This window comes from Magallana gigas, chromosome 3, assembly GCF_963853765.1.
Source record: "Magallana gigas chromosome 3, xbMagGiga1.1, whole genome shotgun sequence".
In the NCBI taxonomy this organism is placed as follows: domain Eukaryota; kingdom Metazoa; phylum Mollusca; class Bivalvia; order Ostreida; family Ostreidae; genus Magallana; species Magallana gigas.
In genome coordinates this window covers 27,117,845-27,136,210 of record NC_088855.1, presented here as the reverse complement: position 1 = coordinate 27,136,210, position 18,366 = coordinate 27,117,845, and the positions used below count along the sequence as shown (strand labels likewise).

The window sequence follows — 18,366 nt, the reverse complement described above, 5'->3', positions numbered from 1 at the left end:
ATTTTCTTCTTGTCATTTTGGTTAACTGTCATTTTCTTTTATTGATACATATATAATCAATGAGAATTTATACATGTTCATGAAGAGTATCTCTGAATTATTTAGTTCTTAACGGTAATTAAAACAATTGGTAAATTTTCTTTAAAGAATGATATATGGACTAACTCATAAATGTGATTTTGATTAATTTTAGCCTTTAAAATCTTGTCGTTAAAAAAAGACTTAAAGAAGTTTATTACTGTAACCAAAATAGTTTTTGTTATTGAACAAGTAAGTTATTTTAGAAATTAATGATTTTTGTTCATTGACATCATGGAATATAGCATTTTTTGAAATATTTTCTGTTCTTTAGGAGAAGAAACGCAGTGGAACACTGTAGAATAAAATCTAAACAGGACATGGGCCAAGTGAAATATTACTTAATAGAGACAACTTTGTTTGACAGTCTATATGATTTAATTACGTATTATCAACAAGTGCCCCTTAGGAGCCCCAGTTTTGTGATGAAACTGACAAAACCTGTGCCTCAGTTGAAGAGTCATGAAGATAAGGAGTGGTACCATGATAACCTCAGTCGTGCGGCAGCCGAAGATATGCTGAAGCGGATACCTAACGACGGGGCTTTCTTGATTCGGAGAGGCCAGGCAGGGGACAGCTATGCTATCTCGTTCAGGTATTTAATTTTTTCATGGACAGAGCTCTGCAAATAATCACCATGATCTTTTTTTTTTCAGGCCAAAAATTTCTTAACAAATGCCAGAGGTACCATGTTTTATTTTATTGATAAATTTGCAAATGAGGGTACTCTTTCAAAAAGCTTTCAAAATTTTTCCTTTCTTATAATATGGCAATAAAAATAGTCATTGGTGCTGCATTCGATCGGCGGTGCCTGGAAAACAAAAGATTATTTCTTTTTGCCTAACAGAGAACAGAGAGATTTTAGAATTACATTGTTTTGTTATACTGTGATGGTGCATATACTTGTATGTATTCATGTGCGCACAGGCTATATGTTTGATTGCTGGTACATGTATTCTACTTTAATTTTAAGGTGTAATTTAGAGTAAGTATCTGCATTTACCATTCTTCCATTGATTTCTGGTCCAGCAAAACCAGTTTACAATCCAGCTGAATTTGATCTTATTCCTTGATCAATTCTGGTCTGATCAACTCTTTCTTGACGCACTGGTAGCAAGCTAGATTTGTTTGTGTTTCTTGTACTGTCATTTTTTTGCATCTCAATGTGTTGTTTATTGCTAAATACTGAATGCTGTATACAAAATATGTTTTGTTTATTCATACATGTAATATTTAAAATTTTGAATCATTTCAAATTTGTCCTATTGAAGTTATGTTTAAAAGATTTATTACTTTGTGGTTTAGATGTGACAACTTTAAGATTTGCTTATGAAGAAATGGGGGATGGGGGGGGGGGGAGAAAAATGGGAGAATATTGTGCACAGAGGGACATGCATTTAAAGATACAGAGATACCAGACATGCCATGATGTGGCCACATAGTAAAAGTTGTTTGTTTGCTCTTTCCCAACTCAGTGTTAAAACTTTGGGTTGGAAAGTACTGGTATGGAATATTTTTTTTTCAAAGTTTTGCAGAAATGAAATAAGGGAATCTGCAAACAACTGGATTTCAAAATATAAAAATATGCTCAAATTGTTGATAAAAATATGTTGAAGTCGGGTGCTTTTTCATCAGTTGTACCTTTGTTGTAATGTTACAGGGCTGATGGAAAAATCAAACACTGTCGAATTGAACTGGACGGCAGACTCTTTGCCATTGGGTCAGCTGAGTTTGAAAGCTTAATAGATTTGGTGAAATATTATGAGAAAAATCCACTCTACAATAAAGTGAAATTAAAAATCCCGGTCAGTCAAAGCTTGGTGGACTCAAGAGGAGCTGTAAGTACTATTAACTTATTTTAATTTATATTTATTGAATATTTACTCTTGTATAAAAAGATTTTCCATTAAGAAGGAAATTTAGCTGTTTAATTTGTAACACTACGGAAAAAGGTTGGTAAATAGGTGTTTTTCTTAATAGAAAAACTGAAAAAAGTTATATGATTTTCTGATAAAATGCATTTTTTGTGACCAACAATGTGAAAAAATGAATTTTTTCTCCCAAAGAATCCACGGCAAATTGATGAAAGTTCTTGTACAGCTTATATAAACCCCAATGAGTTGTCAAAGGTAAAATTCATAGAGAACCTGCATGCAATGGCATCTGGATATGAGCTGGTTGATACAGAATATGTGTGTACTATCAACAGATCTTATACTTTTATTGTGAATGGACTAGACTGTAGCATGTAGTATTTCATCTTCATCTTAAGCTCCTCCCATAAACTGTCAATTCACATTTTGAAAAATCCAGAAATAAATGATACATGTATGTCTTTTTATGGAAATCTGTAAACTTTAAAGGATAAAACAAAGGGTAATATATGTGGGTGTAAAATTGATGATAATGGGGGTTATAAATGTAATTATTGTGTCTTTGCCAGCTATTCTCAACCAGATTTATTAAATTAATGATCAGATATGATTATCATGCATTAAGATTTATCATCAACAGATGATATCAAAAGATGGCCACTTAATTTTTTTAATAGGGAATATGTAAATAACAAGCTATGCAAACTTGATAGGGGAACCATTGATTCTTTTGATTCATATAAATGTGTACACATCTTCATCTTCATTTCTAATTTTCATTCTATCATAACCAGAATGGGTTTGTATCATGCAATCAATCTCTCTTGAGTAGCATACATAAAGAGATATACTGTAAAAGTGGTTATTTATGCTGGTACAGTGGTAAAGTACGCATTTTCTGGAGTTCAACAATATGCTTGGGTATTAAATACGCAGATGCATGATTTGCCACACTTAAGTTTTGATTCTTTTACCACTTTTACAGTGATGTATCATTTCAAAAAATCACTTTCATTTCTGAACATTTTCCACATTTGAATGTCATGGCAGCTGCCGGTCTATGTTTCCATGGCAACAGCCACTAACAGCTTGAGTGCATGCTGGTGTCTTGTAGGTGTTCCTTAATGGTAACGGTGATGATCAGTTGTATGGGGACGGAATTTACCACCAACCCAATGAGATCATTCAGCCACCAAAGGTAAATCTCGAAGGGGTCAGAGTTCATTCAGCTTGCAATGCGATCGGTGATGTGTAGCAGATGTAGGAAACATTACCAATGACACAAAATTTGGAATCTTTGAAGAATTTGATCTTCATTAGTGAAATTTACTCTTTTATTATCATTCAATTCAAATGACATCGGCTTGAGTTTGTCGAGTAATTTTGGAATTTTTGTGTTTGATTTATTGAAATTACCGGAACTGAGAACAAATAGAGTTTCAGAGATTTATTTTACACTTTATCTGTTATAATTAGTCAACACTGTAGAATGTAAGTTTATCTATACTCTCCTTCTTTCATTGATTCACAGTAATCATGGATGGGCCTAGTTTGAGTGATGATATGATGTATGATGCATGGTTCTTTAGACTTGTACAGTAAAACACGCTTATAACAAATTGCCAAGGATGGGCGATTTTACTTCGGTAGAAAATAATAATTTTAGTCTCAGGGAATGAAAATCACATCGCTGTAAGCATCAATTCATTATAACAGTGTTCACTATAACCGTGTATTACTGTACATGGGATATATATAACTTTTTGTTTTGTTTCTCGTGGTGCTAGTTTGATGATTAAAGATGCCTGTTTACATATATTCTAAATTTCTCTTTACTTCTGTTAATTGCAGGATATTTAATGGTGAGAACATGTGTTTTCAGAACATGCAAATTTCTTTGCAATTTTGTTGAGTTTTAAATCCTAATGAATTACAATGGTAATTAAAGATGAAAAAACTTCCTTTTTTTTATTTTCCAAAATATTAACCTTCTTTTCTTAATTTGATGATAAAAGTTTGATTATTGAAGTGTTGTCAGAGGCGTATGTAAGAATTTTTTTTATTGAATTTTTGAATATTGAATTTCCTCAAAACAAGATAATGGGCCTGTATTGAAGATGAATGATTTTGTTTTAGTTGAAAGTGAGAGCCATGTATGACTACAATGCCAGTCGCAGTGATGAGCTGTCATTCAGCAAAGGAACCATCATCACCAATGTCACCAAAACAGACAATGGATGGTAATTACAGTTCAACTCTTGCATGTATATTCAAGTCAGTAGTCACCCAAATAGGAAAAAAATGTTGAATTACCAGCATCAGTAGAATTCCTGGGAACAGTCCTGAACAAAATTACAATTAATCCATGTAAATGTATTCATTTGGCATAAAGTCCAATTTTTGGTTGGAACATGAACTTGAGCTTCATGAAGGACCTTATACAAAAAGGGCAAAAATTGTCCCCTCCTTTTAATATTATGTCAACCCTCTACATACTAATGCAAAAATCAAACATGCATGCCCGTTATGAAAAAATTGACATGTCATTTTATAGGGGCCAAATTGATACCCAAGTAATATAATATATATAGTCCTTTGAAGTGTCACAACAAAAGGGATTGAGTGTGTATTCGCTTGATTACACAGGTGGCGGGGGGAGACGGCCACCACTCGCGGCCCCATGTTGTTTCCCGGACACCTGGTAGAGGAGGTGGTAGAGGAGGAGACTGACCAGCAACCCCTGGGTACCCTCCAGAAGGGCTCCCTGGACATACAAGGCTGTCGTACAGGTAAGGAACTACCTAACACTGCTGCCCAACAACCCACACACATTAAAAAAACTATGTGACCTTGTGACTTCCTCTATGATTGTTTTTGTCTCGTAGATTCTGAACTTTCAACCTAATGCCAATCTCTTGGTATCCATAACAGTTGATAAACACTTCACTTTACTGCTGCACACAAATTGTAGCTTTTCATTATTACTTAAACTGTATGAAAAGTCTTTTAATAAGATATTTTACACTCAGTATTTTCCTTTTCAGATCGCACTGGTCGGCCAGACAAGCCCTACATGTTCAAGATTTTCTCGCGCTCCATGCCTAACCCGATAGAGGTGGCGGTGGACTCAGAGGAACAGCTCAATCAGTGGCTGGACAGTATCGATCAGTGCACCACCAAAATGGCAGGGGAGGTAATCTCTAACATTCAATAAAAATGAAGGACAGTTGATTTTAAATGAAATTTGGTCTAAAACTGAGAAACCAAAAACTGGTTTTAAAATTCTAGCACATTTTTAAGTGCAAGATATGATCTTCTAATTTTTTTTGGTCTTTAGAAAATTGTGGACAAAATGATGGAAAAGAGAAAGTGTCTGGCGAGGGAGCTGTCCGATCTGATTATTTACGCTGTGGCTGTGCCCTTTGATCATGAGAGTAGGTTCAAAAGCTGATGAATCATTTATACTGGTGTTAATGAAGGCCATTATATTTTGGGTTATGTAAATGAGAGAGGTTTTGGGGTATTTTTTCTGCTAAAATTATGGCCCAATGAACTAAAGAGAAAAAACTTGAAAATGTTTTTTAAAAATGATTGTGCATGGTCTCATTATTATTATGTGGCATTAGTTTTGTGGATTCTCATTGATCAAAATAATTCTTTCATGGACATTGGTCCTCTAAATTATATACTGGTATGTTGTCTGACTTTGATGAATAATTTGATTTTTTTAAAAATTGACTCAAAATCCAGGAAAATTCATGTTCAATGAAACCATGTACATGTAATTCTCAATTACAAACATTGATTTTCACTTTAATTGTTAGAAACTTTCTAAAATGAATCTGGTGGTTTTGATTCTGATTTGAATCATTGATGCTGAATTTAATTTGTTTGTTTGTCTTTGTAGAGGTGTTAAAGAAGATGTCACACATAGCCGAAATGTCGTCCTTCTCAGAGATCAAGATAGAAAGATACTGCTCTCAGACATATTCCCATTTCTTTCTACAATATCCTTTTTTCCTGTGATTGATTTACAATTTGACTTTCATACATAGAAAACATGCCATTTGAATAGCGTTTACTGTTTTCTTGGTGTTGAATTTGTGTTCAGTCTACCCTGTGGTCATTGCTTAAAAGAAATGCAATGATTTTGTGTGAATAATATACATTTTAGAATGGCATCTGGCAGAGGTAATTTACTCAAGCATATCATATACGTTTAATTCTGACTATTGAATGCATGTGTATGCAATATTTGAAGAAATGCAATCTGTTTATTAGACAATTTGTAGAATACATTGCTGATAAGCTTCTTAGTGAAAATCTACAGATTATGTTGGTCATGGCATTTGAACAACAAATGCCTCTATAGTATTCTATGACATGTAATATATATTGCTTAATGCGCAATTACTAGAATGCTTATTCTGAAGATCATCAACATCATTTACGCATGATACACCTTAACAGTGATACTTATAACAGAATTCAGTTGAGTCGCTGCTATCCAAAAGGAGCTCGAGTGGACTCGTCGAACTATGACCCCATGCCGATGTGGAACGTGGGATGTCAGATGGTCGCCCTGAACTACCAGACTCCAGACCGTTCCATGCAGCTGAACGAAGGCAGATTCCTGAATAACGGGAAATGTGGCTACGTCCTACAGCCCGACATCATGAGGAGACCCGAGTTTGATCCGTGCAATAAGCAGTCTATACGAGATGTTGAACCATTAACCTTATCTGTCAAGGTTTGTGTATGAGTGATCCACTGCCTTTGGAGAGTCTGTTACAGAAGTAGAGATTCTCTGTTGATATAAATATGGATGATTTTTTTTACATGATCTGTTGACATCATGTTGCTCTCTCTTTATTTTTGACAGATAATTGGAGCTAGACATCTTGTGAAGTCTGGGAAAGGAATCATAAGCCCTTTTGTTGAGATTGAGATTACTGGACTTGACAATGATAAGAGCAAATTCAAAACTACAACAAGTAAGAAATGACCGTTTTACTTTCCTTTTGTTATCTGGTTTACTAAGGTATTAGTGTGGAAGTACATGTAGAAGTGTTTTGACTTCCTAGCTATTTACATAAAAGTGTACAAGACAACCTTGTACCCAAAAGTGTATCATCTTATCATTGTTGACATCAAGATGTCTGCAGCTAAAAGTTACAAGCATGTTGCATGTTACATGCTTGTAACATTCAGCTGCAGATATCCTGAGTTTTTCATGGTTTTGTCATCTGTTCTAAAAAGCTATTCATTGTTTCTGAGGATGGTTTGTCCTTTTATCATTTAGATGAATTTTACTTTTTCTTATGTTGATTTTTTTTTTTAAATCTTGAGCTTGATGCTTATTTTAATTCAGTCTATATTAAAACATAAATCTGATGAATTTCACATTAACTTTAATTTTGATCAATATTCAGGTCCCTCTAATGGACTTAACCCAATTTGGAAGGACAACAACAGTGGAATCTTTGACCTCATTTGTCCAGAAATGGCCCTCATCAGGTTTGTGGTGTATGATGAGGACACATTTGGAGAGCCAAACTTTGTGGGTCAGGCCACCTATCCTGTGACTTGTCTCAAATCTGGTACGTATTGGGTGTCTAAGTACAAGTGTACATTCCTGACTTTGTTAACCATTGTTATCCAAGTTAACCATTGTTTTATGCAGCCCCTATCGTTTATTTCTTATGAATATTTACACCATATTTTCAGGGTTATAATCATTTTAATTATGCCCCTGCTCCGATGGAGAAAGGGGTATACTGTTTTACCCTTCTGTCTGTCTGTCCGTAACAAAAATTTCTGTAAAATTTTTCTCAGTGCTATTCATCACAGATGCCTGAAATTTTATTAAAATACTCTTTGCCATACGTTGGGATATATTTTTGTACCAATCAGACGTCAACTTCCTGTTAAATGTCAACTTTGCTTATTATGTACATTTACATCAGAGCGGGTATTACTAGTGAGCATTTTCTCAGATATATCTTGTTTTTGTCAATTTTCCAACTTTTTACAATCATCAAAAGTCATTTTTTTCAAAAGCGTTATTACCATTTTGAGTAGAAGCAACACGTTTTCAAGAAACTGTTCTATGTATAAAATCTTTAATATAGTAACTTAAAGAAATGTACTTCTTTTTTCTCAAACCTTGCAAATTTATCTCTCATTTGAATATAAGTTGGTTTACAGTACTCTAATTTTATTTTTGTTTGTTTAAGGTTACCGCAGTGTTCCTCTAAAGAATGGTTTCTCTGAGGAGATGGAAATGGCAGCTTTATTGATCCATGTGGACAAGAGAAATCCAAAGGTTAGATGAATAAAAAACTTTTTTAATATAGACATACATTTTAGTCCAAAAATTTAATAAATGAATGACTTTAAAAAAATCTATCAGTATGTGAGCATGTACATAGCTATTGACAATTTGCAAAAAAAATCTTTTTCATGCCCAGGTACATATATATGTACTGCACCTGATAATGCAAGTTCCTATTTTTTGTTTTAAATCTGCTGAATTTTTTTTTTTTAACAGGAGTCTGACGACAGTGATATATACTCATGCATACAAGATCTACGAGACAGGAAGGACGATCTGGTCACTAACATTAATGAGCTGAGGCGAACAGGGAACATGGAGCGAGTGTCCAGACTGGAGGAGGACCTCCGCGAGACGGAACAGAGCCTGCTCCAGAAGAGTGCCGAGAGGCGACAGAGAAAGTAAGCAGTCCTCTGATTGGATTAGATTTGAATTGTTGATTGTTGTTGTAAAGTTGTTTTAATTTTTATTTGAGATACAGAGTAAAGACTCATGGGATTACATGTATTGGGATGAAATTTTTTTTTTATCTTGCATGAAAAAAAAAAAAACAAATGGTGAAACCCGAATTCAAAGAATATATAAACCTACCATTTAACAAATGACTACTGTTTAAAATATACCGGTATGCATCGTTTGTTGGTTAATAACATTAACATGGAAAATCTCATGAATACTTGAAGTATCAAATAAGTGTATTGAGTTTTACATTGCACGATCTGTTAAAATTACTCAGTCTTCATCTTTTGAGTGTGATCTTTAGATGGATAGAAATTTTAATTTTTGCACGAGTATTGTACTGTATTTCTACCATAGATAGATTGGTGAAGTTGATATAAAATTGTTGGTTATATATATTTTATATACTTCTTTTTTCTGTTTTATACCCTATGAAATTTACTTTAAAATGTCTTTTTGTACCTAAAAAATTCTAGTGCTAAAAAGTAGTGAGATAAAGTGGGTAAGTGAATGTATGGCTGGTTCCATCAACAAAACGTATTACAGACCAGGATTTAAGCGGCATGCTGCGTTGGGCTGATGTGCACATGACAAGCTTCTCAATATGTTATTGAATGATATGGAGTTTGCCAAAACATTGAATGTATAGTGCTTTACATAATACACCCATTTAAATGATCATAGAATTCAAGTACGGTAGACTGCTTTTTTTATGGTGGGATAAGGATTCTTCAAAGAGATTCCTAGAGAGTATTTGCATGCACATGTATCAAGTCATGAATGTGAAGCAGTCAGATTTTTTAAAAACTCGTATGAAACATATGTACTGATATCATTAAACCTTTTCAAGCTTTCTCCATTTGGGTTGGGGAATGCATAAGTATCTTATTTCATCAAACAAAATCACACACATGTTTTGAAGAAACAATGCATTTCTATCATGATTTTTACCCAGTTTGCATGTAACTACAATAAAAAAAAAGTTTAAATATATTTACTTTATTCAAAGTACAAAAGACTGACCTTATAGAGCTATATCGAGTTATTTCTTTCAGGACAAAAGGACACAGTTGTGGAAACTAGTAGATATTGGTTTTGCTTCATATGCATTTAGATTTTTAAAAAAATGATATTAAGATATTTGAAAAATTGTTTCCACTACACTTTTCAGACCACACTATTAGAAGCCCCCTGTTTAATGTGAGTTTGTTATTATCAAAGTGCAGAGAAGTATTTTCTACAGATGAATTATAACATTCTCACTGCTCTGCTTGTAATACTTGGAATAATCATAGATTTGTATTCTTTGCTAGCTTTGTGTCATATGCAAGAATTTCACAATGAATCTGAAATTAACAAGTCATTTTGCTCTTGCTGCTTGTCAGTTTTTAGCTTTTCAGGGGCTTTTCTTGAAATATCATGCATTTGCAGAATATCATGTATGAACAGTCTTTGATGGAGGATATTTGAAGAGACACATTGTTGCCATCAAAACATTACATTGTGATGTGAAAGGGTTCATTGAATGAATGAAAAAAAAATTACGATTTGGTTCACAAGGGAACTATTAAAAAGGGGCATAGTGGTAAAATCATCTCCAGTACTTAGGAAATATGCCAAAGAAACCCATAAATCTGGTGAATCTTCGTTTAATAAACTCATAAATCAGCAATTTGTTACACAGTGGACACAGATCATCTCTAATTTTGATTGTTCCAGCTTTCATTCATTCATTGAGCAAAGTATCAGTGAGGGCAGACATTTAAACCACAGGTAAACCCAAGACAACTGTGTACATATACCCACCTTAATGGTTTTTTCTCTGCACTTAATTTTGCTGTATACCTTCTATAGCTGCATCACAGGTAAAAATGTGTGCACCAAAGAACAGAATAATTGCTTATAATATCAGTATACTAGATATAACATACCCGGTAGTTATATAAATATCTTTAAAAACTCACAGCTATTTAAGTGAGAGGGGAAAAAATCATTTTCCTGTATATTAGGAAGTTTTTTTTTAATTTAGATATGAGCTTATATTTTAAAAGTATCTCCAGAGAAAATCAATCAACTAATTTCTCTACTTCCTTTATAGATTTTTCCTTTGTTATAAAATCTTTATGTAATTACTTCTCACTGTCTCTGTGCATTCTCTGCCCACTATTTCCTTTCCTTAATTATCACCATTAGCAACAGTACTCTACTTAATTGCTTTCCATGTTTTATCCAACAAGTGAAGATATTACAGCAATGGAAGTAAGAAAGAAAGAAGGGAGAGAATTTATTTTTAAAAAAAATATGGATATCAACAATCATACAAATTATAAAAAAAAATTAATTATGAAAAACAGGATGAATATTTTGTTGAATTGACAGTGTTATTAATAATATTCAATTTGTAAAAAATAATATTTGGAAATCTTTGATGTTGATGGTAAAGATAAAATTTGTTGAATGATTAACAACCCAAGTATAACTCAGTCCTTATGCTTTAAAAAATTACAAATATTATTATTCCCAATAATTTTGTCTATTCCTCATGATGTTTACTGCTCTACAATATATTTATGTACATATGAACATTCAGTATTTTTTGGTTATTATAACATTTTCTTGGTTTCAGATTCGCCAGCACACGACCCATTGTGTACAGTAGAAGTTCAAACAGTTAGAGATTTCACGACCTTGACCAAAAACACACACAACTCATCCCCTTATTGACCTTACCATCTAACCTGTGATACACTCTGTTGCCATAGCAATGACCTCTTAACTTGTATCTGCTGATGTACTATAGATGTTGAGACATTTTTTTGTCTAGTGCTCCGATTGCCTTGCCTTGTTTTTTCTCTCTCTATCTCTCTCTCTCTCTCCATTTTTGTGCAGACTTCAAAACTGTGTGATAAACAATGTGCATTGATTTATGACTCTTTATTTTTTATGTTTGTTTTTATTACTATTATTATTATGAATTATTCTGGGTGCAGGGAGGGAGTATCATAGGGGTGGGTAACATGACGGGAATTTTTTTTTAATGTTTAAAGTAAATTGTGATTTACAAATTGTTGTATTTAGGATGTACATGAGTATATATACTGGTGCATATGCATGTATTTGCACTAATGCTGAGTGGAATAACTTTGTACATTTTCATTACCAGCGAGTGATTTCATGATTTTGTTGTTGATAGTCGAACAATTGTAGATACTTATTTGTCTCAACAGTATATGAATTCATAGTTGTACCTTCATGTACTAGTTCCCCTCTAAATGACACTATGCCGTGTTTAATGACCTGGTAATCGGGCCAGGTCGTATGAAATAAAATTGTCTCAATTGAGAACAATATTTATGTATTTGTTGTCCTGGAAATGACCTTTTACGAGTCAAAATGGTCATCATCATCATAATTTTTTTTTTATATAAGTGCTAATTAGAAATTAAAGCAATTTTGATTATTTATGATGAACCTGTAGATCAATAAATCTTTACCGATTAATTCTCAATTTTTGTTTTTCATATTTGACGATGTTTATGTACATAATTATAAATACTAAGCCTAGAGTGTAATTTACATGTATTTAATAATTCAAATATTGATGATTTTTTTTTTGTGTAATGCAGCATTGTTAGTAAAATGTATTTTATTTAAGCCCACTATCCAAAAGAGTTTTCAGTCACCACAACAGTAGTATAATGTAAAACCAAGTTGTCACAGTAATACATTACACATAATTATGTCCTCTTTGTTCAAGATGTTTGTTTTAATTATTGATTAAGCATTGTTATAGAATAGCAATATACAGCATTGTTCTACCTAAGTACCATAAACTTGATAGGTTAATTTCCACAGGTATGAATATGATATAATTACTTAGTAAATACAAGAAACTTGTCCATTTTGAGCCAACTTAATTGTATGTTGAATTAAGTTTGTCAAACTATGTAAGTTTTTTTTTCTTTCTGATAGCAGTGTTTATTGTAGATATAGCCTAATTGACAAGATACATTAGTATGTTACTTTAAAAGCATTTCAAATTTATGGTTTGTTACAGTTTCGTAAATTTTTTGAATGATATGACATTGTTCAGTAAATATGTTTATTAAGAAATCCTTTTTTCTAGGTGAATTATCGGTGAAGTAGTGTATTTAATTTTCATATCAGGGAACAGTATTTTCATGTCAATTGTAGATTTCTTATTATTATGAACTGAGAAATTTGTGTTGGTAGTCAAATTTACCACTGAGTAGCAATACAATTTTCTTTTTCCAAAAGAAAACTGCACTTCTCTCTTGCAGCAAGAGAAGACACAAAATCAAAGAGAAACAGGGGGATGGCTTCATAGATTTGGACCATCTGCATGGGGAAACAAAGTGTAAAATTATCAAGACACATCTGCTAAAGATATCTCTGGAGTTTTGACTCTTTTGCTTCTTCGAAAATTGAATTGTCTTTTGAAATGTTTACTTTCTCAGATCGATAGATATATAAGAAATCTGCAGTGTCACTGATATACTACCCCAAGGGCCACATTTTTAGACCACTTGCATGCATGCATGTATTTTTCAGTGTGTTCGTGATTACCACAGGTGACATCAAATGGCACAAACTTATTTTTTAAGAAAAAAAAAATGACCAGAGCTTATTTAGTTGTGTTTATACACTGTTCAGGGGTTAAAACTTTTTAATTGTAGCTTGGATTTAAAGTCTTAAAGTTATCGATGTTTGGAATATGGAACATAATTTGTTTGGTGCATTCATTTTTCTGAAATCATTTGTTAACATAACTTTTTCACCTAATTTAGACGCATCGCAAGACTTAACCAGGAAGTTGGTAATTGATTTTTTTATGAGATTAAAAAATTTAACTCTGTAAGGGTGGAAGAACTTGTTCTATAAAAAGTTTCAAGATTGATAAGGAAACTATATCGTAATCGGTATTACCGCATTGAACAGACGATAGATTAACGGCCGTCGATTTTGTTTTTTATAATTTCGTTTCAGAAAGATCAGGCAGATGTCTTTGTGAAGGCTACTTTGATTGATAAGCAGTGGCATTACACTGATTCCTTCATCAGATTAGAATGCATTGTTCACATCGATAATAATATTTAATCGACTCCTTATTCATTCAAAATGGCCCAAAACTTGATGACATGTTTATGTATTTATACTGTGAAAAAATCACCACGCACTGAAACTGCTGTATACATACAAGTTTATTCATTTATCGTTCAAAAGAAATACTGATTAGCAGCAGCGCAATATAACGAGAAAACAGTCATACACACAGTTGCTCCCCTTTGTTTGCCCCAAAGGTATGTATTGGCCAACCGGAAATGTTTTTATGTTGTTTTTTCTTTTCTTTTTTACATACTCTGTAGCAAGTACCAGGCCAAATTTTATTGTTATGTTTTTGAGATTATTTACAAACGTGTACTGTAATGTTACTTACGCTTCATCTCATTTTTTCTTTCTGAATCAGACACATTGCCGATATTAATTATGATAACACATAAGTTATGATAATTTTATCCCACCGGTACACTTTATAGTCCTTTCTTTATTTTACTCAAACAATACTTAATGAATTCATGTTCTACAATGTTTTTTTTCATTGTTCCTTATATTGCTGATTAATATTTACTCGATATGTAAAATGTTGATAATTTTTTTTGAAGAGTTGAGGAGAGATAAAGAAAAAGATATCATAAAACAATTCATTGTTAGGTGATAATGTCAGTTTGTATATTAATTCTGATGTCAATAAATACATAAAAACGATTATGCGTTGGGCTGTTATTTATACAACACCATAATCCATGTTTTGTGTCCGTTTGAAATTGAGTTATCATAAACAGCCAAAATCTATTAGACAATTTTGAACACAGAGCCAAAAACTTCTCTTTTTGCAGGAATAATGGTTGAGGTAACACCAAAAGTTATTTGCGTGTATAGAGCATTCTGCATTACTCTGTACAAAGGTGAACGGCCACATGTGTCCGTTTTCAAGGCCAACCCCTACTCAGATTCCAAACTGGTAGAGGAGTTTCACATTCCATTTGCTAGATATATACCGGTTTATACCAGCGCTTGCTAAATTTAGTGCGACTGTTTATAGAAAAACAACACCAATGTAAATGAACTCGATGTATGGATGAAGCCTTCATTACGTATCTAATTCTGAGTTTGTTTTCCCTTTCTTCTTCTCAACTTATTCTTGGTTAATTTTCCCTTTCTTCTTCTCAACTAATTCTGAGTTTGTTTTCCCTTTCTTCGTCTCAACTTAATCTGGGTTAGTTTTACCATTCTTCTTCTCAACTTATTCTGAGTTTGTTTTCCGTTTCTTCATCTCAACTACTTTAGTAAACTATTCTGAGTTTGTTTTTCCTTTCTTCATCTCAACTAATTCTGAGTTTGTTTTCCGTTTCTTCTTCTTAACTAAGTCTGAGTTTGTTTTCCGTTTCTTCATCTCAACAATACTGAGTTTGTTTTCCGTTTCTTCATCTCAACTTATCCATTCTGAGTTTGTTTTCCTTTTTTTCCAGATAATTCTGAGTTTGTTTTCCCTTTCTTCACCTCAACTACTATTAATAGTAATCCAATCTTCATCTCAACTATTCCATTCTGAGTTTGTTTTCCCTTTCATTATCTCAGCTAATTCTGAGTTTGTTTTCCCTTTTGCAGCACTCATGTTTAAGAAGTTATATAGTGCGATTGAACAATGTATTTAGTATTTTTACTACCAGAATCTACTTTAAAAGGGTGTTTGTCATGAAGATTACATGGTTTTTTTTCAACATGCATGAAATTAATTAAAGTTGGAATATATATTCACTAAGTCTATCACGGATTTCACAATTAAAAGAACTATTATATACTGTAAGATTTCAGTTATGATAAAATGATTTTTCTTTATATTCAGAGAAACCGGGAAAATGGGAAAGAGTAATCAAAGTAATGAATCCGGGCTCTTTTGGTGTGTCTTTATGCATATTGTGTAGGAAAGACTGAAAATCTCTCTCTCTCTCTCTCTCTCTCTCTCTCTCTCTCTCTCTCTCTCTCTCTCTCTCTCATATGCTTTTAATGTCGACAAAGCGTCAGATAGCGACCAAATTTTGTAAGCGACTATTAACAAAAATATGCCTGTCTAGTAGAAAAAAGTTTACAGTTGCTGCCTTGAATTTTGCAACAAGCGTTATATATTCAATCCCCATTTCTCCTACGCACACTAAAGTAGTTCATGGAAATTCATGCGCATTGTATGTGTCCAAAATGCATAGTCTTGATTTTAAAACACGTTATTAATAAAAAAAAAAAAAAACTAAAAAAGAAAGACAATTCTCTCAAAATTAAAAAAAAGAAACAAAATGCAAGCACTTTTGACAAAACTTGGCTCTTTGTGTAACTATTTGGTATAGCGGAAGCTTTTACTTTGGCGCTGTTTGGTTTTTTGTTTACTTTTGAAGTTGTGCTATTTATAGTAACATTGGCGATTTGCCTGCCCACAGCCAGGACTCTGCTTTCAGCAGAGCCCGGCTAAAAACGAGGTTATAAAGTTCCTTAAACTTGTTATCAATCGATTGTAAATGCTTTATATAATTATTTAATAATGCATATCAAGAGGGTTGGATATTCTTTTCAGTATTTTTTTTTTAATTATAAAAATGAAAGTCGTTATTTGGCTTTTTAAGTTTTTAAAAACACCTAAAATCATATCACAAACATAAAGCAATTGTCGGGTGTGACCGGTCAGCAGAGGATGCTCACTCCTCCTAGGCACCTTATCCTACCTCTATCTTTTTGGATGTCCGTGTTATATATATATATATATATATATATATATATATATATATATATATATATATATATATATATATATATATATATATATATATGATATTGTCAAACTTTTGGGACAACCAATTCCTTTTTTATTGGGACCAAGCAAAAAATAGATTATATACGGTATATATAAAATCAAAGAAAACAAAATCTAGAACTACTGTACAACTAACACTACAAAAGAAACGACATAAGCAACAGCAATACCATTTTATACAGTTTTGAATTTTACTTTTTGAGAAGGTGTTGGCATGCGTGCGGCCGATTGGTCTGGAGTAATCAACCATGATTTGATTATACCGGTAGTTTAAGAACATCATATCACACGTGTTGAAATACCAAAAATGTAAGCAGTTACTCTGCTTCAAGGATTTTTAGTTTATTGACAAAATGTATAAGTATAGATTTAAACTTTGATCTGTAAAAATGGATATACAAATATAGGCTATTTTTGCCCGTTGTTCAAACCTGTTTTCAATTAAGTACTCATTTGTATATTTTTGTTTAAAATACTGCTTAAACTAATATATTGATGGGTCGAGCCACCTTAACACCTTATATGTACACATAATTCATTCCTGTCAATTATCAATTAATTGCTAAAAAGAAATGTATGCTAATCTTTAAAATAATAGTCTCTTACAAATGCCCTTCAAAAACAAGGTGAAGAATTTGCATTTGAAAATATAAATATAAATTCCTAATTGGTAAGGTAATCGGAAAAAAAATATTCGCAAAGATCAATATGTAAAAAAGAGTCAAAACACGGGTTGCTAACGTATAATTTCTGTTTGAAGTGTTTTCGTCAGACAAAAAGATGACAAGTAATGAAAATTGAAACTCTGTTATCATTTAACCTACATGTAGGGCACGCCAAATTCACAAAAAAGGTAATATATATATATATATATATATATATATATATATATATATATATATATATATATATATATATATATATATATATATATATATATATATATATATATATATATATATATATATATATATATATATATACATACACACACACACACACACACACACACACACACACATATATATATACATACAAGGCTTGGTCTTTCTGCCATTCTTGAAAGCTATAAAAAAGATTAACAACTGTTTATATGGTTTTGCATTTAGATTATAATATTGTATCGTTGACCCAATTATTAAAATTAAAATAAGCGGAAAAAGAAACTGTGCATTACTTTAAAAACCGTACAAGGTGCGCAATTATGACTTTCAATTTTAGCCTTTTAAATAAAGAAGCTGTAGGGTTTTTCCTATGACCAATTTAACATTACGTAGTAAATCAATTTCTGCCGGTAAATTGCAGTTTACACCCGATGAACCTAGTTTATCGACTGTGAAACTGTTTTGCTCATTTTTGTGAATTTGGCGTGCCATATATATGGTACCATTATGTGTGTCAATATGTATACAAAATATGCCAGACATAATCAATATGGATACATGAAATTTTTTTATTGGATCTAAGTAATATTGGAGAGTAATACACAAAAACTTAAATGTGTAGATTACGATATTAATTAAAGTGTACCAGCGGTTTATATACATGTATACAGCCCCAACAACCGCGTTTGAATCATGAATCATTCCAGCTCTTCATTGTCTTAAATGAATACCAGCTTTAAATCCTACACGGTGGTTAGTCACCATTATTACGACTGTCAAGTTGACCTGTCTAGGCTTTACTCGCTCTAGTTACACTCATTCTTCGGTCGTGGACTCTCGACAGTAACCGGA

At 32.5% G+C, this 18,366-nt stretch overlaps 1 protein-coding gene across 8 annotated transcripts in view; it reads left to right on the top strand.

Moving 5' to 3' along the window:
* LOC105340725 (1-phosphatidylinositol 4,5-bisphosphate phosphodiesterase gamma-1) overlaps positions 1 to 14,532 on the top strand; it is a 32,848-nt gene extending 18,316 nt beyond the window's left edge. For 2 of the 8 annotated variants that reach the window (XM_066079085.1, XM_066079087.1), the window contains 15 exons: positions 353 to 673; positions 1,739 to 1,916; positions 2,145 to 2,207; positions 3,067 to 3,150; positions 4,089 to 4,192; positions 4,599 to 4,741; positions 4,997 to 5,145; positions 5,290 to 5,386; positions 5,860 to 5,959; positions 6,429 to 6,702; positions 6,835 to 6,946; positions 7,385 to 7,552; positions 8,189 to 8,277; positions 8,503 to 8,687; positions 10,465 to 11,363. In XM_066079085.1, coding sequence (XP_065935157.1) covers positions 353 to 673; positions 1,739 to 1,916; positions 2,145 to 2,207; positions 3,067 to 3,150; positions 4,089 to 4,192; positions 4,599 to 4,741; positions 4,997 to 5,145; positions 5,290 to 5,386; positions 5,860 to 5,959; positions 6,429 to 6,702; positions 6,835 to 6,946; positions 7,385 to 7,552; positions 8,189 to 8,277; positions 8,503 to 8,687; positions 10,465 to 10,522 — 2,125 coding nt within the window. In that variant the 3' untranslated portion in view covers positions 10,523 to 11,363. The other 6 variants (XM_066079090.1, XM_066079088.1, XM_066079089.1 and 3 more) reach the window with 6 other exon arrangements.
* The last annotated feature ends 3,834 nt before the right edge of the window (positions 14,533 to 18,366 follow it).